Source organism: Mobula birostris, chromosome 3 (assembly GCF_030028105.1).
Source record: "Mobula birostris isolate sMobBir1 chromosome 3, sMobBir1.hap1, whole genome shotgun sequence".
NCBI classification, from domain to species: domain Eukaryota; kingdom Metazoa; phylum Chordata; class Chondrichthyes; order Myliobatiformes; family Myliobatidae; genus Mobula; species Mobula birostris.
The window spans coordinates 218,455,190-218,479,929 of record NC_092372.1 but is presented as its reverse complement, the minus strand read 5'-3'; the positions used below and the strand labels follow the sequence as shown (position 1 = coordinate 218,479,929).

At 40.4% G+C, this 24,740-nt stretch overlaps 1 protein-coding gene across 1 annotated transcript in view; it reads left to right on the top strand.

Annotated features, from left to right (window-relative positions):
- The window catches only part of obscnb (obscurin, cytoskeletal calmodulin and titin-interacting RhoGEF b), a 598,125-nt gene that overhangs the window by 229,400 nt on the left and 343,985 nt on the right, over nucleotides 1-24,740 (top strand). The window contains exons 50-59 of the mRNA XM_072254438.1: nucleotides 1,074-1,340; nucleotides 2,992-3,258; nucleotides 5,879-6,145; nucleotides 8,028-8,294; nucleotides 9,929-10,188; nucleotides 10,969-11,020; nucleotides 12,766-13,032; nucleotides 14,945-15,211; nucleotides 16,850-17,116; nucleotides 23,872-24,138. Of these exons, the coding sequence (XP_072110539.1) occupies nucleotides 1,074-1,340; nucleotides 2,992-3,258; nucleotides 5,879-6,145; nucleotides 8,028-8,294; nucleotides 9,929-10,188; nucleotides 10,969-11,020; nucleotides 12,766-13,032; nucleotides 14,945-15,211; nucleotides 16,850-17,116; nucleotides 23,872-24,138 (2,448 nt within the window). The remainder of the gene's footprint in view (nucleotides 1-1,073; nucleotides 1,341-2,991; nucleotides 3,259-5,878; nucleotides 6,146-8,027; nucleotides 8,295-9,928; nucleotides 10,189-10,968; nucleotides 11,021-12,765; nucleotides 13,033-14,944; nucleotides 15,212-16,849; nucleotides 17,117-23,871; nucleotides 24,139-24,740) is intronic.

Sequence of the window (24,740 nt, the reverse complement as noted above, 5' to 3'; positions counted from 1 at the left end):
AACTCTGGCACACGAGTCTTAATAGCGTCCATGTTATCCTTTTCTGCATGGTCCCCACCTTAATCACGTTCTTCCGTTGTGACTGGATCTGTGGACAATATGCCAGATGGTGACTCACCAACATCTTGTACTCAGTGTACCATTCATGTAGGCAGGCATGCTCTCTGCTGCCTTCACTATTTGAGCTATCTGTATTGCTACTTTTAGGAAATAATGTATTGACCCTTAGACCTTTCTGTTCTACAGCACTTCATAAAACCATGTCATTTACTGTGTAGGTCCTGCCCTGGTGTAACTTGTCAAAATATGTCACTTCACAACAGTCTGGAGTTCAATAAGACTGAAAGACTGCAGAAAACAATTGCAGGGATGTTACTAGGATTGAGTACCTGAGTTACAAAGAAGGGTTGTATAGGTTTGGACTTTATCAAATTTTCCTTCATTCTCCTTTGCTCCAAAGAATAGAGGTATACAAAATTGAGGGCTGTAGATATGATGAATGCAAGCAGACATTTTGCACTGAGGTTGGCTGAGACTAGAACTAGAGGTCATGGGTTAAGAATGAAAGATGAATTGTTTAAGGGGAGTATGAGGAGGAACTTCTTCAGTCAGGATCGTGAGAGTGTGGAATGGACTGTCAATGGAAGTAGTGTTTTTTGATCTGATTTCAACATTTGAGGAAAGTTTGGACAAATATTTGGGCAAGAGGGGTATGCAGGTCTCTGATCCAGAGATGAGTTATGGAACTAGGCAGAATAACAGTCTAGCATTGATGAGATGGGCAGAAAGGTCTGTTTCTGCGCTGTAGTGCTCCATGACTGTGAATCCTACCTGATATTCTTTTGCCTTAGTTCCAGTCTGTTGTAGATCCTGTTGCGTCCTCGAAGAATCTTCTTTAACTGTCCCTCCCCACACCAATTTTGTTATTATCCACTGACTTACGAATCAAACCACCTACATTAACTCCTATGTTATTAAAGTATATGAGAGACTGGATATTACTTGATCAGCAATATCATTCTTCAATCATAATTGAAATACATCACCATGAACTTACTCACTGTCTCTCTTAGCCCTTCCTGTGCGTTTCAAAAAAGAGCTTCAGAATAAGGAAGCTGAAGAGGACAGTACTGTCTCTCTGCGATGTGAAATCTCCAAACCAGATGCTCCAGTGGAATGGAGAAAGGGATCTGTGGTGCTTCATCCAAGTCAGAAGCATGAAGTGAAACAAAAGGGTTCCTGTGTGGAGTTGATCATTCATAGCCTGAAAGTTGAAGATGCTGGAGAGTATACCTGTGATTCAGGGGATCAGAAGACATCAGGCTTTCTAAAAGTGAAGGGTATGGCAGTAACCATCTTTAATGACTAGTTTTATTCAGTTGTCTCAAAAGTTGTCATTCAGTACCTTATTGATAATTGTTCTGTCCCCTTTTCCTTCAATGTGACCTAAGTATTATCAATTTGAAATACTTTTGCCTTATCAAATTTGCAATGCAGCAAATATTGAAAACCTGAATTGCAATGTGATTGATAGTCAAACATTTCTTCTATTTTAGATATGAGATTAAAATATATTTGGTTATAATTTAGTAATTAGATATTCTGCACTATGTTAAAACTTTACACTACTAAAATATAAGAGCAAAATTTAACCTGGCACTGTAAATATTTTTTATGTGACTGACCTGGCAAGTTCTCCACTCTGTTAAATACTGCACTGTAATAGTCAACTTACTTTAATAATGTCATAGAGTCATTGCATACAGCACAGAATGCTCGGCCCTTTCACCATTTTTTCAATGTCAACCAAGGTACCTTCCTGAGCTAGTTCTATTTGCTATCACCCTGTTGACCTTATGAACGTCCAAATGTTTTGTAATCTTTGCAATTGTAACCCACTTGTATAATTTCCATCAGCAGCTATTCCATATATCCATTGCCCTCTGTGGAAAAACTTGTTCCTCAACTTGCCTTTAAATTTTTAATCTCTTGTCTTAAATTTGTTGCCCTCTATTTTTCAACTTTCCTTTCCTGCGATAAAGACTGTGTCCATTCTCCTATCTATGCCCTTCATGATTTTATAAATCTCTATCCATGCGCTTCTCTTGTTCCAGTGATCAAAGTTCCAACTGATCTGGTCTCTACTCATAACTCTGGCACACCTGTCATAATAGCATCCTTGTTATCCTTTTCTGCATGTTCCCACCTTAATCATGTTCTTCCGTTGTGACTGGATCTGTGGATAGTATGCCAGATAGTGATCGCCAACATACTGTACTCACTGCACCATTCGTGTAGGCAAGCATGCTCTATGCTGCCTTCACTACTTTGGCTATCTGTGTCATTACTTTCAGGAAATAATATATTGGCCCTTAGATCTTACTGTTCTACAGCACCTCATAGAACCATGGCATTTGCTGCGCAAGTCCTGCCTGGTTGTAACTTGTCAAAATGTGTCATTTCACAAGTGCCTATATCCAATAAGAATGAAAGAGTGCAGGAAAAAAATTACAAGGATGTTGTTCAGACTTGAGGATCTGAGCTATAAGAAATGGTTGTACAGGTCAGGAGTTTATTCCCTGGAGCATAGGAGAATGAGGGGTGATTTGATAGAGGTATACAAAATTATGGCGGGTGTAGATAGGGTAAATGGAAGCACACATTTTCCACTGAGGTTGGGTGAGACTAGAGTGAGAGGTCACGAGTTAAGGATGAAAAGTGAACTGTTTAAAGGGGAACCTGAGGAGGAACAACTTCAGTCTGAGGGTATTGAGAGTGTGGAATGGGATGTCAGTGGAAGTGTGTGTGTTGATCTGATTTCAACATCTAAGAAAAGTCTGGATAAAGACATGGGCAGGAGGTCTATGGTCCAGAGACATGTTGATGGGACTAAGCAGAATAACAGTCTGGTGTGGACTATTTGATCAGCAATGTCATTCTTGAATCATAATTGAAGTATATCACCATGAACTTACTCATTGTCTCTCTTAGCCCTTCCTGTGCATTTCAAAAAAGAGCTTCAGAATCAAAAAGCTGAAGAGGACAGTACTGTCTCTCTGCAATGTGAAATCTCCAAACCAGATGCTCCAGTGGAATGGAGAAAGGGATCTGTGGTGCTTCATTCAAGTGAGAAGCATGAAATGAAACAAATGGGTTCCTGTGTGGAGTTGATCATTCACAGCCTAAAAGTTGAAGATGCTGGAGAGTATACCTGCGATTCAGGGGATCAGAAAACATCAGGCTTTCTAAAAGTGAAGGGTATGGCATCTTTAATGACTAATTTATTCAATTGTCTAAAAAGTTTTCATTCAGTACATTACTGATAATTGTTAGTAGTCCCCTTTTCCTTCAATGTGACCTTAGTATTGTCAATTTGAAATACTTTTGCCTTAGCAAATTTGCAATGCAGCAAATTTTGAAAATTTGATTGCAAGATGATTTCTAGTCAAACTTTTCTTCTGTTTTACAAATCAAATTAAAATATATTTTGCTATAATTTGGTAATTAGATATTCTGCACTCTATTAAACAGTATTAAAGTATTAAAGCAAAACTTAATCTGGCGATCTGAAGATTTTTGAAGTTACTGACCTGGCAAGTTCTCCACACTATCAAATAATACACCAAGAAATAGTCAACATGTTTTAATAATGTCATAGAGTCATCGCATACAGCACAGAAAGCTAGGTCCTTCGACCACCTTGACAACGTCAAGAAAGGTAGCTTCCTGAGCTAGTTCCATTGCTATCACCCTCTTGACCTTATGAACATCCAAATGTCATGTAAACTTTGCAATTGTAACCCCGTTCTACTATTTCCTGAAGCGGCGTATTCCATATGAAGCCCTCTTTTACTGGGCATCCCTTGAAATGCATCTCGTTAGCCGCGGCTCACAAACAGCCAGCGTATTACGTGGTGAGAATCCCATCTTTCTCAAGCATCGTATGTCTGCGGTGTATATGACTTTGGTCCTGCCAGATCTGTGAGGTTGGGATGGCTCGCCCCCCCAAACCTCGGTTTGTGTGAATGCTGTGTAATCGCCGATTGTCATGAAATGACAGATCGAACACTGCAGGCAATGAATGAGAAGTATATTGAAGTACGTTGACTTGAGCAAACTGTTAATAAAAGAAAGAAACTAAAAGACATAAAGGCCCATTATACTTAAACAGTCACATGTTCATGGTGGAGCTCAAATCTTGAACTTGTATGTAACTCAAGCACTGGACCCTTGATCTGTGTGAATGCAAAGATCACCTTCGAAGGTCACTCGAAATCTTGAATGGGAGAATTGGTCCTTCCTCCTTGAAGCCATTCAACTCCACAAAGCACCTTGTGCAACAGGGAAAGCATCCATTATCAATTTCCCTCCTGTCCAATCCCGGCTTCCACCACCAAAGCCTTGTCCGCCTCGCGCTCTCTGAAACCCACTCCCAACTCTACCATCCTGATTGGCTGATGCCACGTTCCTAAGTTGGAAAACAAAGCCTCTTTTCTGAGTTCAAACCAAAACAAGCTGAAAGCAGAACAGACTGTGCTTACAAAAATGCTAAAATGAAATACCTAAAGTGTAGCAGTAAAAATCTTACCAAGTTGTTACACATATATCCACCGTTCTCTGTGTGAAAAGACTTGCTCCTCAACTCACCTTTAAATCTTAAATCTCTTGCCTTAAATGTATGCCCTTTAGTTTTCGACTTTCCTCCCCTATGAAAAGGACTGTGACCATTCTACTATCTGCCCCTCATGATTTCATAATTCTCGATCCATGAGCTTCTTTTGTTCCAGGGATCTTTGTTCCAACTGATCTGGTATCTCCTCATAACTCTGGCACACCAGTCTTAACATCCTTGTGAAACTTTTCTGCATGGTCTCCAACTGAATCACATTCTTGCATGCTGAATAAATGAGTGGACAATATGCCAGATAGAAACTCACCAAAATCTTGTACTCAGTGCACCATTCATGTCAGCAAGCATGCCCTATTCCGCCTTCACTGCTTCGGCTATCTGTCACTACTTTTAGGAAATTATATATTGGCCCTTAGACCTTTCTGTTCTACAGCACTTCATAAAACCATGTCATTTACTGTGTAAGTCCTGCCCTGGTATAACTTGTTAAAACTTCACAACTGTCGAGTTCAATAAGACTGAAAGACTGCAGAAAACAATTGCAAGGATGTTACTCGGACTTGAGGACCTGGGTTACAAGGATAGTTTTGGACTTTATCAAATCTCCCCTCATTCTCCTTTGCTCCAGGGAATAGAGGTATACAAAATTGAGGGCTGTAGATATGGTGAATGCAAGGAGACATTTTGCACTGAGGTTGGCTGAGACTAGAACTAGAGGTCATGGGTTAAGAATGAAAGATGAATTGTTTAAGGGGAGTATGAGGAGGAACTTCTTCACTCAGAGGATCGTGAGAGTGTAGAATGGACTGTCATTGGAAGTAGTGTTTATTGATCTGATTTCAACATTTAAGGACAGTTTGGAATATATTCTTGGGCAGGAGGGTTATGCAGGTCTGTGGTCCAGAGACGAGTCGATGAAGCTTGGCAGAATAACAGTCTAGCATTGATGAGATGGGTAGAAAGGTCTGTTTCTGTGCTGTAGTGCTCCATGACTGTGTATTCTACCTATCATTCCTTTGCGTAGGTTTCAATTTGTTGTAGATCCCGTTGCATCCTCAGACAATCTTCCTAACTGTCCCCTCCACACCAATTTTGTTATCGTCCACTGACTTATGAATTAAACTGCCTACATTCACTCATAAATTATTAAAATATATGAGAGACGATGGGATATAATATTCTGTATTTGATCAGCAATATCATTCTTGAATCATAATTGAGTACATAAACGCTCATTGTCTCTCGTAGCACTTCCTGTACGTTTCAAAAAAGTGCTTCAGAATAAGGAAGCTGAAGAGGACAGTACTGTCTCTCTGCGATGTGAAATCTCCAAACCAGATGCTCCAGTGGAATGGAGAAAGGGATCTGTGGTGCTTCATCCAAGTCAGAAGCATGAAATAAAACAAAAGGGTTCCTGTGTGGAGTTGATCATTCACAGCCTAAAAGTTGAAGATGCTGGAGAGTATACCTGCGACTCCAGGGATCAGAAAACATCAGGCTTTCTGAAAGTGAAGGGTATGGTAGTAACCATCTTTAATGACTAATTTATTCAGTTGTCTCAAAAGTTTTCACTCAGTACCTTATTGATAATTGTTAGTCGTCCCCTTTTCCTTCAATGTGACCTTAGTATTAGCAATATGAAATACTACTTTTGCTCTATCAAATTTGTAATGCAGCAAATTTTGAAAATCTGAATTGCATTATGATTGCTAGTCAAACTTTTCTTCTATTTTAGATATGAGATTAAAATATATTGGGTTATAATTTAGTAATTAGATATTCTGCACTATATTAAAACTTTACACTATTAAAATATAAGAGCAAAACTTAACCTCGCACTGTAAAGATCTTTTATGTGACGGACCTGGCAAGTTCTCCGCACTGTTAAATACTGCACTGTAATAGTCAACTTATTTTAATAATGTCGTAGAGTCATTGCATACAGCACAGAATGCTCGGCCCTTTCACCAACTTGTCAACGTCAGCCAAGGTACCTTACTGAGCTGGTTCTATTTGTGATCACCCTCTTGACCTTATGAACATCGTCTTGTAACCTTTGTAATTGTAACCCACTTCTATTATTTCCATCAGCAGCTATTCCATATATCCATGGCCCTCTCTGTCGAAAAACATGCTCCTCAACTTGCTTTTCAATCTTTACTCACTTCTCTTAAATTTGTGCCCTCTATTTTTCAACTTTCCTTTCCTGTGAAAAAGACTGCGACCATTCTCCTATCTATGCCCTTCATAATTTTATAAATCTCTGTCCATGCGCTTCTCTTCTTCCAATGATCAAAGTTCCAACTGATCTGGTTTCTCCTCATAACTCTGGCACACGAGTCTTAATAGCGTCCATGTTATCCTTTTCTGCATGGTCCCCACCTTAATCACGTTCTTCCGTTGTGACTGGATCTGTGGACAATATGCCAGATGGTGACTCACCAACATCTTGTACTCAGTGTACCATTCATGTAGGCAGGCATGCTCTCTGCTGCCTTCACTATTTGAGCTATCTGTATTGCTACTTTTAGGAAATAATGTATTGACCCTTAGACCTTTCTGTTCTACAGCACTTCATAAAACCATGTCATTTACTGTGTAGGTCCTGCCCTGGTGTAACTTGTCAAAATATGTCACTTCACAACAGTCTGGAGTTCAATAAGACTGAAAGACTGCAGAAAACAATTGCAGGGATGTTACTAGGATTGAGTACCTGAGTTACAAAGAAGGGTTGTATAGGTTTGGACTTTATCAAATTTTCCTTCATTCTCCTTTGCTCCAAAGAATAGAGGTATACAAAATTGAGGGCTGTAGATATGATGAATGCAAGCAGACATTTTGCACTGAGGTTGGCTGAGACTAGAACTAGAGGTCATGGGTTAAGAATGAAAGATGAATTGTTTAAGGGGAGTATGAGGAGGAACTTCTTCAGTCAGGATCGTGAGAGTGTGGAATGGACTGTCAATGGAAGTAGTGTTTTTTGATCTGATTTCAACATTTGAGGAAAGTTTGGACAAATATTTGGGCAAGAGGGGTATGCAGGTCTCTGATCCAGAGATGAGTTATGGAACTAGGCAGAATAACAGTCTAGCATTGATGAGATGGGCAGAAAGGTCTGTTTCTGCGCTGTAGTGCTCCATGACTGTGAATCCTACCTGATATTCTTTTGCCTTAGTTCCAGTCTGTTGTAGATCCTGTTGCGTCCTCGAAGAATCTTCTTTAACTGTCCCTCCCCACACCAATTTTGTTATTATCCACTGACTTACGAATCAAACCACCTACATTAACTCCTATGTTATTAAAGTATATGAGAGACTGGATATTACTTGATCAGCAATATCATTCTTCAATCATAATTGAAATACATCACCATGAACTTACTCACTGTCTCTCTTAGCCCTTCCTGTGCGTTTCAAAAAAGAGCTTCAGAATAAGGAAGCTGAAGAGGACAGTACTGTCTCTCTGCGATGTGAAATCTCCAAACCAGATGCTCCAGTGGAATGGAGAAAGGGATCTGTGGTGCTTCATCCAAGTCAGAAGCATGAAGTGAAACAAAAGGGTTCCTGTGTGGAGTTGATCATTCATAGCCTGAAAGTTGAAGATGCTGGAGAGTATACCTGTGATTCAGGGGATCAGAAGACATCAGGCTTTCTAAAAGTGAAGGGTATGGCAGTAACCATCTTTAATGACTAGTTTTATTCAGTTGTCTCAAAAGTTGTCATTCAGTACCTTATTGATAATTGTTCTGTCCCCTTTTCCTTCAATGTGACCTAAGTATTATCAATTTGAAATACTTTTGCCTTATCAAATTTGCAATGCAGCAAATATTGAAAACCTGAATTGCAATGTGATTGATAGTCAAACATTTCTTCTATTTTAGATATGAGATTAAAATATATTTGGTTATAATTTAGTAATTAGATATTCTGCACTATGTTAAAACTTTACACTACTAAAATATAAGAGCAAAATTTAACCTGGCACTGTAAATATTTTTTATGTGACTGACCTGGCAAGTTCTCCACTCTGTTAAATACTGCACTGTAATAGTCAACTTACTTTAATAATGTCATAGAGTCATTGCATACAGCACAGAATGCTCGGCCCTTTCACCATTTTTTCAATGTCAACCAAGGTACCTTCCTGAGCTAGTTCTATTTGCTATCACCCTGTTGACCTTATGAACGTCCAAATGTTTTGTAATCTTTGCAATTGTAACCCACTTGTATAATTTCCATCAGCAGCTATTCCATATATCCATTGCCCTCTGTGGAAAAACTTGTTCCTCAACTTGCCTTTAAATTTTTAATCTCTTGTCTTAAATTTGTTGCCCTCTATTTTTCAACTTTCCTTTCCTGCGATAAAGACTGTGTCCATTCTCCTATCTATGCCCTTCATGATTTTATAAATCTCTATCCATGCGCTTCTCTTGTTCCAGTGATCAAAGTTCCAACTGATCTGGTCTCTACTCATAACTCTGGCACACCTGTCATAATAGCATCCTTGTTATCCTTTTCTGCATGTTCCCACCTTAATCATGTTCTTCCGTTGTGACTGGATCTGTGGATAGTATGCCAGATAGTGATCGCCAACATACTGTACTCACTGCACCATTCGTGTAGGCAAGCATGCTCTATGCTGCCTTCACTACTTTGGCTATCTGTGTCATTACTTTCAGGAAATAATATATTGGCCCTTAGATCTTTCCGTTCTACAGCACCTCATAGAACCATGGCATTTGCTGCTCAAGTCCTGTCTGGTTGTAACTTGTCAAAATGTGTCATTTCACAAGTGCCTATGTCCAATAAGAATGAAAGGGTGCAGGAAAAAAATTAAAAGGATGTTGTTCAGACTTGAGGATCTGAGCTGTAAGGAACGGTTGTACAGGTTAGGAGTTTATTCCCTGGAGCATAGGAGAATGAGGGGTGATTTGATAGAGGTATACAAAATTATGAGGGGTGTAGATAGGGTAAATGGAAGCACACATTTTCCACTGAGGTTGGGTGTGACTAGAACTAGAGGTAATGGGTTAAGGATGAAAAGTGAACTGCTTAAAGGGGAACCTGAGGAGGAACAACTTCAGTCTGAGGGTATTGAGAGTGTGGAATGGGATGTCAGTGGAAGTGTGTGTGTTGATCTGATTTCAACATCTAAGAGGGGTATGGAGGCCTATGGTCCAGAGACAAGTTGATGGGATTAAGTAGAATAACAGTCTGGTATGGACTATTTGATCAGCAATATCAGTCTTGAATCATAATTGAAGTACATCACCATGAACTTGCTCATTGTCTCTCTTAGCCCTTCCTGTGCATTTCAAAAAAGAGCTTCAGAATAAGGAAGCTGAAGAGGACAGTACTGTCTCTCTGCGATGTGAAATCTCCAAACCAGATGCTCCAGTGGAATGGAGAAAGGGATCTGTGGTGCTTCATCCAAGTGAGAAGCATGAAATGAAACAAAAGGGTTCCTGTGTGGAGTTGATCATTCACAGTCTAAAAGTTGAAGATGCTGGAGAGTATACCTGCGATTCAGGGGATCAGAAAACATCAGGCTTTCTAAAAGTAAAGGGTATGGCATCTTTAGTGACTAATTTATTCAGTTGTCTCAAAAGTTTTCATTCAGTACCTGATTGATAATTGCTAGTAGTCCCCTTTTCCTTCAATGTGACCTTAGTATTATCAATATGAAATAATTTTGCCTCATCAAATTTGCAATGCAGCAAATTTTGAAAATCTGAATTGCAAGATGATTTCTAGTAAAACTTTTCTTCTGTTTAATAAATCAGATTAAAATATATTTGGCTATAATTTGGTAATTAGATATTCTGCACTCTATTAATGTACTAAAGCAAAACTTAATCTGGCGATCTGAAGATTTTTTATGTTACTGACCTGGCAAGTTCTCCACACTATCAAATAATACACCAAGAAATAGTCAACATGTTTTAATAATGTCATAGAGTCATCACATACAGCACAGAAAGCTAGGTCCTTCGATCACCTTGTCAACGTCAAGTAAGGTAGCTTACTGAGCTAGTTCCATTGCTATCACCCTCTTATGAACATCCAAATGTCATGTAAACTTTGCAGTTGTAACCCTGTTCTACTATTTCCTGAAGTGGCTTATTCCATATGAAGCCCTCTTTTACTGGGCATCCCTTGAAATGCATCTCGTTAGCCCCACGCGAACAGCCAGTGGATTCCGTGGTGAGAATCCCATCTGTCTCAAGCATCGTATGTCTACGGTGTATATGACTTTGGTCCTGCCAGATCTGTGAGGTTGGGATGTCTTGCCCACCCAAACCTCGGTTTGTATGAATGCTGTGTAATTTATTGCCCCAGGCAATCGTCCATTGTCATGAAATGACAGATCGAACACTGCAGACAATGAATGGTAAGTATATTGAAGAACGTTGACTTGAGGAAACCGTTAATAAAAGAAAGAAACTAAAAGACATAAAGGCCCATTATACTTAAACAGTCACATGTTCATGGTGGAGCTCAAATCTTGAACTTGTATGTAACTCAAGCACTGGACCCTTGATTTGTGTGAATACACGGATCACCTCTGAAGGTCACTCGAAATCTTGAATGGGAGAATTGGTCCTTCCTCCTTGAAGCCATTCAACTCCACAAATTACCTTGTGCAACAGGGAAAGCATCCATTATTAATTTCCCTCCTGTCCTCTCCCAGCTCCCACCACCAAAGACTTGTCCACCTCGCACTCTCTGAAACCCACTCCCAACTCTACCATCCTGATTGGCTGACACCACATTCCTAAGTTGGAAAACAAAGCCTCTTATCTCAGCTCAAACCAAAACAAGCTGAAAGCAGAACAGACTGTTCTTACAGAAATGCTAAAATGAAATACGTACAGTGTAGCAGTAAAAATCTTACCAAGGTGTTACACATATATCCACCATTCTCTGTGTGGAAAAACTTGCTGCTCAACGCGCCTTTAAATCTTAAATCTGTTACCTTAAATGTATGCCCTCTAGTTTTCGACATTCCTCCCATGTGAAAAGGACTGTGACCATTCTACTATCTGCCCCTCATGATTTCATAAATCTCTATCCATGAGCTTCTTTTGTTCCAGGGATCATAGTTCCAACTGATCTGGTGTCTCCTCATAAGTCTGGCACACCAGTCTTAACATCCTTGTGAACCCTTTCTGCATGGTTTCCAACTGAATCACATTCTTCCATGCTGACTAGATGAGTGGACAATATGCCAGATAGAGGCTCACCAAAATCTTGTACTCAGTGCACCATTCATGTCAGCAAGCATGCCCTATTCCGCCTTCACTGCTTTGGCTATCTGTCACTACTTTTAGGAAATTATATATTGGCCCTTAGACCTTTCTGTTCTACAGCACTTCATAAAACCATGTCATTTACTGTGTAAGTCCTGCCCTGGTATAACTTGTTAAAACTTCACAACTGTCGAGTTCAATAAGACTGAAAGACTGCAGAAAACAATTGCAAGGATGTTACTCGGACTTGAGGACCTGGGTTACAAGGATAGTTTTGGACTTTATCAAATCTCCCCTCATTCTCCTTTGCTCCAGGGAATAGAGGTATACAAAATTGAGGGCTGTAGATATGGTGAATGCAAGGAGACATTTTGCACTGAGGTTGGCTGAGACTAGAACTAGAGGTCATGGGTTAAGAATGAAAGATGAATTGTTTAAGGGGAGTATGAGGAGAAACTTCTTCACTCAGAGGATCGTGAGAGTGTGGAATGGACTGTCAATGGAAGTAGTGTTTCTTGATCTGATTTCAACATTTAGGGACAGTTTGGATAAATACTTGGGCGGGAGGGTTATGCAGGTCTGTGGTCAAGAGATGAGTCGATGGAACTAGGCAGAATAACAATCTAGCATATACGAGATGGGCAGAAAGGTCTGTTTCTGTGCTGTATTGCTCCATGACTATGAATTCTACCTATCATTCCTTTTCCTGGGTTTCAATTTGTTCTGGATTGTTATCGTCCACTGACTTACGATTTAAACCAACTACATTCACTCGTAAATTATTAAAGTATATGAGACAATGGGATATAATCTGTATTTGATCAGCAATATCATTCTTGAATCATAATTGAGTACATAAACCATAAACGCTCATTGTCTCTCTTAGCACTTCCTGTACATTTCAAAAAAGAGCTTCAGAATAAGGAAGCTGAAGAGGACAGTACTGTCTCTCTGCGATGTGAAATCTCCAAACCAGATGCTCCAGTGGAATGGAGAAAGGGATCTGTGGTGCTTCATCCAAGTCAGAAGCATGAAATAAAACAAAAGGGTTCCTGTGTGGAGTTGATCATTCACAGCCTAAAAGTTGAAGATGCTGGAGAGTATACCTGCGACTCCAGGGATCAGAAAACATCAGGCTTTCTAAAAGTGAAGGGTATGGCAATAACCATCTTTAATGACTAATTTATTCAGTTGTCTCAAAAGTTTTCACTCAGTACCTTATTGATAATTGTTAGTCGTCCCCTTTTCCTTCAATGTGACCTTAGTATTAGCAATATGAAATACTACTTTTGCTCTATCAAATTTGCAATGCAGCAAATTTTGAAAATCTGAATTGCAAGATGATTTCTAGTCAAACATTTCTATTTTAGATATGAGATTAAAATATAATTTAGTTATAGTTTAAAATATAATTTGATTATAATTTAGTAATTAGATATTCTGCACTATATTAAAACTTTACACTATTAAAATATAAGAGCAAAACTTAACCTGGCACTGTAAAGATCTTCTATGTGACTGACCTGGCAAGTTCTCCACTCTGTTAAATACTGCACTGTAATAGTCAACTTATTTTAATAATGTCATAGAGTCATTGCATACAGCACAGAATGCTCGGCCCTTTTACCAACTTGTCAACGTCAGCCAAGGTACCTTACTGAGCTAGTTCTATTTGCGATCACCCTCTTGACCTAATGAACATCGAAATGTCTTGTAAACTTTGTAATTGTAACCCACTTCTATTATTTCCATCAGCAGCTACTCCATATATCCATGGCCCTCTCTGTCGAAAAACATGCTCCTCAACTTGCCTTTAAATCTTTACTCACTTCTCTTAAATTTGTGCCCTCTATTTTTCAACTTTCCTTTCCTGTGAAAAAGACTGTGACCATTCTCCTATCTATGCCCTTCATGATTTCATAAATCTCTATCCATGCGCTTCTCTTGTTCCAGTGATCATAGTTCCAGCTGATCTGGTCTTTCCTCATAACTCTGGCACACGAGTCTTAGTAGCGTCCTTGTTATCCTTGTCTGCATGGTCCCCACCTTAACCACGTTCTTCCGTTGTGACTGGATCTGTGGGCAATATGCCAGATGGTGACTCACCAACATCTTGTACTCAGTGTACCATTCATGTAGGCAGGCATGCTCTCTGCTGCCTTCAATATTTGAGCTATCTGTATTGCTACTTTTAGGAAATAATGTATTGACCCTTAGACCTTTCTGTTCTACAGCACTTCATAAAACCATGTCATTTACTGTGTAGGTCCTGCCCTGGTGTAACTTGTCAAAATATGTCACTTCACAAAAGTCTTGAGTTCAATAAGACTGAAAGACTGCAGAAAGCAATTACAAGGACGTTACTAGGACTTGAGGACCTGAGATACAAAGAAGGGTTGTATAGGTTTGGACTTTATCAAATTTTCCCTCTTTCTCCTTTGCTCCAAAGAATAGAGGTTTACAAAATTGAGGGCTGTCGATATGGTGAATGCAAACAGACATTTTGCACTGAGGTTGGCTGAGACTAGAACTAGAGGTCATGGGTTAAGAATGAAAGATGAATTGTTTAAGGGGAGTATGAGGAGGAACTTCTTCAGTCAGGATCGTGAGAGTGTGGAATGGACTGTCAACGGAAGTAGTGTTTATTGATCTGATTTCAACATTTAAGGAAAGTTTGGACAAATATTTGGGCAGGAGGGGTATGCAGGTCTCTGGTCCAGAGATGAGTTATGGAACTGGGCAGAATAACAGTCTAGCATTGACAAGATGGGCAGAAAGGTCTGTTTCTGTGCTGTAGTGCTCCATGACTGTGAATTCTACCTGACATTCTTTTGCCTTAGTTCCAGTCTGTTGTAGATCCTGTTGCATCCTCGAACAATCTTCTTTAACTGTCCCTCCCCACACCAATTTTGTTATCATCCACTGACTTACGAATCAAACCACCTACATTAACTCCTATGTTATTAAAGTATATGAGAGACGACTGGATATTATTTGATCAGCAATATCATTCTTGAATCATAACTGAAGTACATCACCATGAACTTACTCACTGTCTCTCTTAGCCCTTCCTGTGCGTTTCAAAAAAGAGCTTCAGAATAAGGAAGCTGAAGAGGACAGTACTGTCTCTCTGCGATGTGAAATCTCCAAACCAGATGCTCCAGTGGAATGGAGAAAGGGATCTGTGGTGCTTCGTCTAAGTGAGAAGCATGAAATGAAACAAAAGGGTTCCTGTGTGGAGTTGATCATTCACAGCCTAAAAGTTGAAGATGCTGGAGAGTATACCTGCGATTCAGGGGATCAGAAAACATCAGGCTTTCTAAAAGTGAAGGGTATGGCAGTAACCATCTTTAATGACTAATTTATTCAGTTGTCTCAAAAGTTGTTATTCAGTACCTTACTGATAATTGTTAAGTGTCCCCTTTTTCTTCAATGTGACCTTAGTATTAGCAATATGAAATACTTTTGCCTTATCAAATTTGCAATGCAGCAAATATTGAAAACCTGAATTGCAATATGATTGCTAGTCAAACATTTCTTCTATGTTAGATATGAGATATCTAACACAGATATTGGGTTATAATTTAGTAATTAGATATTCTGCACTATATAAAAACTTTACACTACTAAAATATATGAGCAAAATTTAACCTGGCACTGTAAATATTTTTTGTGACAGACCAGGCAAGTTCTCCACTCTGTTAAATACTGCACTGTAATAGTCAACTTAATTTAATAATGTCATAGCGTCATTGCATACAGCACAGAATGCTCGGCCCTTTCACCAACTTGTCAACGTCAGCCAAGGTACCTTCCTGAGCTAGTTCTATTTGCTATCACCCTGTTGACCTTATGAACGTCCAAATGTTTTGTAATCTTTGCAATTGTAACCCACTTGTATAATTTCCATCAGCAGCTATTCCATATATCCATTGCCCTCTGTGGAAAAACTTGTTCCTCAACTTGCCTTTAAATTTTTAATCTCTTGTCTTAAATTTGTTGCCCTCTATTTTTCAACTTCCCTTTCCTGCGATAAAGACTGTGTCCATTCTCCTATCTATGCCCGTCATGATTTTATAAATCTCTATCCATGCGCTTCTCTTGTTCCAGTGATCAAAGTTCCAACTGATCTGGTCTCTACTCATAACTCTGGCACACCTGTCATAATAGCATCCTTGTTATCCTTTTCTGCATGTTCCCACCTTAATCATGTTCTTCCGTTGTGACTGGATCTGTGGACAATATGCCAGATAGTGATCGCCAACATACTGTACTCACTGCACCATTCATGTAGGCAAGCATGCTCTATGCTGCCTTCACTACTTTGGCTATCTGTGTCATTACTTTCAGGAAATAATATATTGGCCCTTAGCTCTTTCCGTTCTACAGCACCTCATAGAACCATGGCATTTGCTGCTCAAGTCCTGTCTGGTTGTAACTTGTCAAAATGTGTCATTTCACAAGTGCCTATGTCCAATAAGAATGAAAGAGTGCAGGAAAAAAATTAAAAGGATGTTGTTCAGACTTGAGGATCTGAGCTGTAAGGAATGGTTGTACAGGTTAGGAGTTTATTCCCTGGAGCATAGGAGAATGAGGGGTGATTTGATAGAGGTATACAAAATTATGAGGGGTGTAGATAGGGTAAATGGAAGCACACATTTTCCACTGAGGTTGAGTGTGACTAGAACTAGAGGTAATGGGTTAAGGATGAAAAGTGAACTGTTTAAAGGGGAACCTGAAGAGGAACAACTTCAGTCTGAGGGTATTGAGAGTGTGGAATGGGATGTCAGTGGAAGTGTGTGTGTTGATCTGATTTCAACATCTAAGAGGGGTATGGAGGCCTATGGTCCAGAGACAAGTTGATGGGATTAAGTGGAATAACAGTCTGGTGTGGACTATTTGATCAGCAATATCAGTCTTGAATCATAATTGAAGTACATCACCATGAACTTGCTCATTGTCTCTCTTAGCCCTTCCTGTGCGTTTCAAAAAAGAGCTTCAGAATAAGGAAGCTGAAGAGGACAGTTCTGTCTCTCTGCGATGTGAAATCTCCAAACCAGATGCTCCAGTGGAATGGAGAAAGGGATCTGTGGTGCTTCATCCAAGTGAGAAGCATGAAATGAAACAAAAGGGTTCCTGTGTGGAGTTGATCATTCACAGTCTAAAAGTTGAAGATGCTGGAGAGTATACCTGCGATTCAGGGGATCAGAAAACATCAGGCTTTCTAAAAGTGAAGGGTATGGCAGTAACCATCTTTAATGACTAATTTATTCAGTTGTCTCAAAAGTTGTCATTCAGTACCTGATTGATAATTGTTAGTAGTCCCCTTTTCCTTCAATGTGACCTTAGTATTATCAATATGAAATAATTTTGCCTCATCAAATTTGCAATGCAGCAAATTTTGAAAATTTGATTGCAAGATGATTTCTAGTCAAACTTTTCTTCTGTTTTACAAATCAGATTAAAATATATTTGGCTATAATTTGGTAATTAGATATTCTGCACTCTATTAAACAGTATTAAAGTACTAAAGCAATACTTAATCTGGCGATCTGAAGATTTATTATGTTACTGACCTGGCAAGTTCGCCACACTATCAAATATTACACCAAGAAATAGTCAACATGCTCTAATAATGTCATAGAGTCATCGCATACAGCACAGAAAGCTAGGTCCTTCGACCACCTTGTCAACGTCAAGTAAGGTAGCTTCCTGAGCTAGTTCCATTGCTATCACCCTCTTGACCTTATGAACATCCAAATGTCATGTAAACTTTGCAATTGTAACTCAGTTCTATTATTTCCTGAAGCAGCTTATTCCATATGAAGCTCTCTTTTACTGGGCATCCCTTGAAATGCGTCTCGTTAGCCCCTCACGAACAACCAGTGCATTACGTGGTGAGAATCCCATCTTTCTCAAGCATCGTATGTCTATGGTGTATATGACTTTGGTCCTGCCAGATCTGTGAGGTTGGGATGTCTTGCCCACCCAAACCCCAGTTTGTGTGAATACTGTGTGATTTATTGCCCCAGGCAATCGTCCATTGTCATGAAATGACAGATCGAACTCTGCATACAATGAATGAGAAGTATATTGAAGAACGTTGACTTGAGCAAACTTAATAAACATAGAAACATAGAAAATAGGTGTAGGAGTAGGCTATTCGGCCCTTCGAGCCTGCACCGCCATTCAGTATGATTATGGCTGATCATCCAACTCAGAACCCTGTACCAGCCTTCCCTCCATACCCCAGATCCCTTTAGCCACAAGGGCCATATCTAACTCCTTCTTAAATATAGCTAATGAACTGGCCTCAACTGTTTCCTGTGGCAGAGAATTCCACAGATTCACTACTCTCTGTGTGAAGAAGTTTTTCCTAGTCTCGGTCCTAAAAGGCTTCCCGTTTATCCTCAAACTGTGACCCATCGTTCTGGACTTCCCCAACATCAGGAACAATCTTCCTGCATCTAGCCTGTCCAATCCCTTTAGAATTTTATACGTTTCAATAAGATCCCCCCCCCCAGTCTTCTGAATTCCAACGAGTATAAGCCTAGTTGATCCAGACTTTCATCATATGAAAGTCCTGCCATCCCAGGAATCAATCTGATGAATCTTCTTTGTCCTCCCTCTATGGCAAGGATTTCTCTCCTCAGATTAGGGGACCAAAACTGCACACAATACTCCAGGTGTGGTCTCACCAAGGCCTTGTACAACTGCAGTAGTACCTCCCTGCTCCTGTACTCAAATCTTCTTGCTATGAATGCCAGCATACCATTCGCCTTTTTCACCGCCTGCTGTACCTGCATGCCCACTTTCAATGACTGGTGTATATGACACTCAGGTCTCGTTGCACCTCCCCTTTTCCTAATCGGCCACCATTCAGATAATAATCTGTTTTCCTGTTTTTGCCACCAAAGTGGATCACCTCACATTTATCCACATTAAATTGCATCTGCCATGAATTTGCCCACTCACCTAACCTATCCAAGTCACCCTGCATCCTCTTAGCATCCTCCTCACAGCTAGCACTTCATGTCATCCGCAAGCTTGGAGATGCTGCATTTAATTCCCTCGTCTAAATCATTAATATATATTGTAAACAACTGGGGTCCCAGCACTGAGCCTTGTGGTACCCCACTAGTCACCACCTGCCATTCTGAAAAGGTCCCGTTTATTCCCACTCTTTGCTTCCTGTCTGCCAACCAATTCTCTACCCACATCAATACCTTACCCCCAATACCGTGTGCTTTAAGTTTGCACACTAATTTCCTGTGTGGGACCTTGTCAAAAGCCTTTTGAAAATCCAAATATACCACATCCACTGGTTCTCTCCTATCCACTCTACTAGTTACATCTTCAAAAAATTCTGTGCGATTCGTCAGACATGGTTTTCCTTTCACAAATCCATGCTGACTTTGTCCGATGATTTCACCGCTTTCCAAATGTGCTGTTATCACATCTTTGATAACTGACTCTAGCAGTTTCCCCGCCACCGATGTTAGGCTAACTGGTCTATAATTCCCTGGTTTCTCTCTCCCTCCTTTTTTAAAAAGTGGGGTTACATTAGCCACCCTCCAATCCTCAGGAACTAGTCCAGAATCTAAAGAGTTTTGAAAATTATCACTAATGCATCCACTATTTCTTGGGCTACTTCTTTAAGCACTCTGGGATGCAGACCATCTGGCTCTGGGGATTTGTCTGTCTTTAATCCCTTCAATTTACCTAACACCACTTCACTACTAACATATATTTTCCTCAGTTCCTCCATCTTTCTGGAGGAACTACTACTGTCCTCTACTGTCCATCTTACTGGAGGAACTACCCTGTCCTCTACTATTTCCGGAAGATTATCTATGTCCTCCTTAGTGAAGACAGAACCAAAGTAATTATTCAATTGGTCTGCCATGTCCTTGCTCCCCATAATCAATTCACCTGTTTCTGTCTGTAGCAGACCTACATTTGTCTTAACCAATCTTTTTCATTTCACGTATCTATAAAAGCTTTTACAGTCACTTTTTATGTTCCCTGCCAGTTTTCTCTCATAATCTTTTTTCCCCTTCCTAATTAAGCCCTTTGTCTTCCTCTGCTGAACTCTGATTTTCTCCCAGTCCTCAGGTGAGCCACTTTTTCTGGCTAACTTGTATGCTTCTTCCTTGGAATTGATACTATCCTTAATTTCCCTTGTCAGCCACTGGTGCACTACCTTTCCTGATTTATTCTTTTGCCAAACTGAGATGAAGAATTGTTGTAGTTCATCCATGCGGTCTTTAAATGCTTGCCATTGCATATCCATCGTCAACCCTTTAAGTGTCATTTGCCAGTCTATCTTAGCTAATTCACGTCTCATACCTTCAAAGTTACCTCTCTTTAAGTTCAGAACCTTTGTTTCTGAATTAACTATGTCACTCTCCATCTTAAGAATTCCACGATATTATGGTCACTCTTACCCAAGGGGCCTTTCATGACAAGATTGCTAATTAACCCTTCCTCATTGCTCAGTACCCAGTCTAGAATAGCCTGCTCTCTAGTTGGTTCCTCGGCACGTTGGTTCAAAAAACCATCCTGCATACATTCCAAGAAATCCTCTTCCTCGGCACCCTTACCAATTTGGTTCACCCAGTCTATATGTAGATTGAAGTCACCCATTATAACTGCTGTTCCTTTATTGCACGCATTTCTAATTTCCTGTTTAATGCCATCTCCAACCTCACTACTACTGTTAGGTGGCCTGTATACAACTCCCACCAGCATTTTCTGCCCCTTAGTGTTATGCAGCTCTACCCATATCGATTCCACATCCCCCTGGCTAATATCCTTCCTTTCTATTGCATTAATCTCCTCTCTAACCAGCAATGCTACCCCACCTCCTTTTCTTCCATGTCTATCCCTCCTGAATATTGAATAACCCTGAATGTTGAGCTCCCATCCTTGGTCACCCTGGAGCCATGTCTCTGTGATCCCAACTATATCATATTCATTAATGACAATCTGCACTTTTAATTCATCCACCTTGTTACGAATGCGCCTTGCATTGACACACAAAGCCTTCATGCTCGCTTTTACAACACTCTTAGCCCTTATACAATTATGTTGAAAAGTGGCCCTTTTTGATTTTTGCCCTGGATTTGCCGGCCTGCCACTTTTACTTTTCACCTTACTACTTTTTGCTTCTACCCTCATTTTACACCCCTCTGTCTCTCTGCACTGGTTCCCATACCCCTGTTGTGAACTAACCTCCTCTCTCCTAGTCTTGTTAATTTGATTTCCACCCCCCAACCATTCTAGTTTAAAGTCACCTCAGTAGCCCTCGCAAATCTCCCTGCCAGGATATTGATCCCCCTGGGATTCAAGTGTAACCCGTCCTTTTTGTACAGGTCACACCTGCGCCAAAAGAGGTCCCAATGATCCATAAACTTGAATCCCTTCCCCTTGCTCCAGTCCCTCAGCCACGCATTTATCCTCCACCTCACTCTCTTCCTATACTCACTGTCATGTGGCACAGGCAGTAATCCCGAGGTTACTACCTTTGCGGTCATTTTTCTCAACTCCCTTCCTAACTCCCTATATTCTCCTTTCAGGACCTCTTCCCTTTTCTTACCTATGTCATTGGTACCTATATGTACCACGACCTCTGGCTCCTCACCCTCCCACTTCAGGATATCTTGGACGCAATCAGAAATATCCCGGACCCTGGCACCAGGGAGGCAAACTACCATCCGGGTCTCTAAAGGAAAGAAACTGAAGGACATAAAGGCCCATTATTCTTAAGCAGTCACATGTTGTTGATGGAGCTCAAATCTTGAACTTCTACGTAACTCAAGCACTGGACCTTTGGTCTGTGTGAAAGCACAGATCACCTTCCAAAGGTCACTCAAAATCTTGAACGGGAGTATTGGTCCTTCCTCCTTAAAGCCATTCAACTCCACAAAGCACCTTGTGCAACAGGGACAACATCCACCATCAATTTCCCTCCTGTCCTCTCCCGGCTCCAACCACCGAAGCCTTGTCCGCCTCGCACTCTCTGAAACCCACTCCCAACTCGACCATCCTGATTGGCTGACACCATTATTCCTAAGTTGGAAAAACAAAGCCTCTTATCTCAACTCAAACCGAAACATGCTGAAAGCAGAACAGACTGCTCTTACAGGAATGCTAAAATGAAATACCTACGGTGTCGTGCCATCATAGTACAGTGCCGTCTCTATTTTCTGAGGAGACTGAGGTCCTTTAACATCTGCCAGACAATGCTGAGGATGTTCTATGAGTCTGGTGGCCAGTGCGATCATGTTTGCTATTGTGTGCTGGGGCAGCAGGCTGAGGGTAGCAGACACCAACAGAATCAACATACTCATTCGTAAGGCCAGTGATGGTGTGGGGATGAAACTGGACTCTCTGACGGTGGTGTCTGAAAAGAGGATGCTGTCCAAGTTGCATGCCATCTTGGACAATGTCTCCCATCTACTACATGATGTACTGGTTGGGCACAGGAGTACATTCAGCCAGAGACTCATTCCACCGAGATGCAGCACAGAGCGTCGCAGGAAGTCATTCCTGCCTGTGGCTATCAAAGTTTACAACTCCTCCCTTGGAGGGTCAGACACGCTGAGCCTATAGGCTGGTCCTAGACTTATTTCCTGGCGTAATTTACATATTACTATTTAACTATTTATGTTTTTACTAAATTTATTATTTATGATGCAACTGTAACGAAAACTAATTTCCCCCGGGATCAATAAAGTATGACTATGACTATGTAGCAGTAAAAATCTTACCAAGGTTTTAGACATATATCCACCATTCTCTGTGTGGGGAAAAACTTGCTCCTCAACTCCCCTTCAAATCTTCAATCCCTTGCCTTAAATATTTACCCTCTAGTTTTCATCTTTCCTCCCCTGTGAAAAAGATTGTGACCATTCTACTATCTGCCCCTCATGATTTTATAAATCTCTATCCATGAGCTTCTTTTGTTCCAGGGATCATAGTTCCAACTGATCTGGTGTCTCCTCATAACACTGGCACACCAGTCTTAACGTCCTTGTGAACCTTTTCTGCATGGTCTCCAACTGAATCACATTCTTCCATGCTGACTAGATGAGTGGACAATATGCACGGCAGAGACTTACCAACATCTTGTACTCAGTGCACCATTATTCATGTCGGCAAGCATGTCCTATACCGCCTTCACTGCTTTGGCTAACCTGCCCTGGTGTGACTTGTCAATATATGTCACTTCAGAACTGTCTGAGTTCAATAAGACTGAAAGAATGCAGAAAATAATTGCAAGGATGTTGCTGGGACTTGAGGATCTGAGTTATAAGGAACGGTTGTATAGGTTAGGACTTTATCTCTTTCTCCTTTGCTCCAGAGAATAGAGGTATACAAAATTGAGGGTTGGAAGTATGGTGAATGCAAGCAGACATTTTGCACTGAGGTTGACTGAGACTAGAACTAGAGGTCATGGGTTAAGAATGAAAGATGAATTGTTTAAGGAGAGTATGAGGAGGAACTTATTCACTCAGAGGATCGTGAGAGTGTAGAATGGACTGTCAATGGAAGTAGTGTTTCTTGATCTGATTTCAACATTTAAGGAAAGTTTGGATAAATATTTGGGTAGGAGCGTTATGCAGGTCTATGGTCCAGAGACGAGTCAATGGAACTAGGCAGAATAACAGTCTAGCATTGAAGAGATGGGCAGAAAGGTCTGTTTCTGTGCTGTAGTGCTCCATGACTGTGAATTCTACCTATCATTCCTTTGCCTAGGTTTCAATTTGTTGTAGATCCTGTTGCATCCTTGGACAATCTTCTTTACTGTCCCCCCCACACCAATTTTGTTATCGTCCACTGACTTACTAATCAAACCACCTACATTCACTTGTAAATTATTAAAATATATGAGAGTCGACGGGATATAATATTCTGTATTTGATCAGCAATATCATTCTTGAATTATAATTGAGTACATCACCATGAACTTGCTCATTGTCTGTCTTAGCCCTTCCTGTGCGTTTCAAAAAAGAGCTTCAGAATAAGGAAGCTGAAGAGGACAGTACTGTCGCTCTGCGATGTGAAATCTCAAAACCAGGTGCTCCAGTGGAATGGAGAAAAGGATCTGTGGTGCTTCGTCCAAGTGAGAAGCATGAAATGAAACAAAAGGGTTCCTGTGTGGAGTTGATCATTCACAGCCTAAAAGTTGAAGATGCTGGAGAATATACCTGCAATTCAGGCGATCGGAAAACATCAGGCTTTCTAAAAGTGAAGGGTATGGCAGTAACCATCTTTAATGACTATTCAGTTGTCTCAAATGTTTTTCACTCAGTACCTTATTGATAATTGTTGGTAGTCCCCTTTTCCTTCAATGTGACAGTATTAGCAATATGAAATAGTACTTTTGCCTTTATCAAATTTGCAGTGCAGCAAATTTTGAAAATCTGAATTGCAAGATGATTTCTAGTCAAACTTTTCTTCTATTTTAGATATGAGATTAAAATATTTTAAATTAAAATAATTTAGTAATTAGATATTCTGCACTATATTAAAACGTTACACTGTTAAAATGCTAAAGTAAAACTTAATCTGGCGCTGTATGTTACAGACCTGGCAAGTTCTCCACACTATTAAATACTACACTGTAATAGTCAACTTATTTTAATAATGTCATAGAGCGGCGGTCCCCAACCACCGGGCCGCAAAGCATGTGCTACCGGGTCACGACGAAACGGTATGAGTCAGCTGCACCTCTCCTCATTCCCTGTCATGCACTGTTGAACTTGACCATAGGGTTGCCAACTGTCCCGTATTTGCCAGGATATCCTGTATATTGGGCTAAATTGGTTTGTCCCATACGGGACCGCCCTTGTCCCA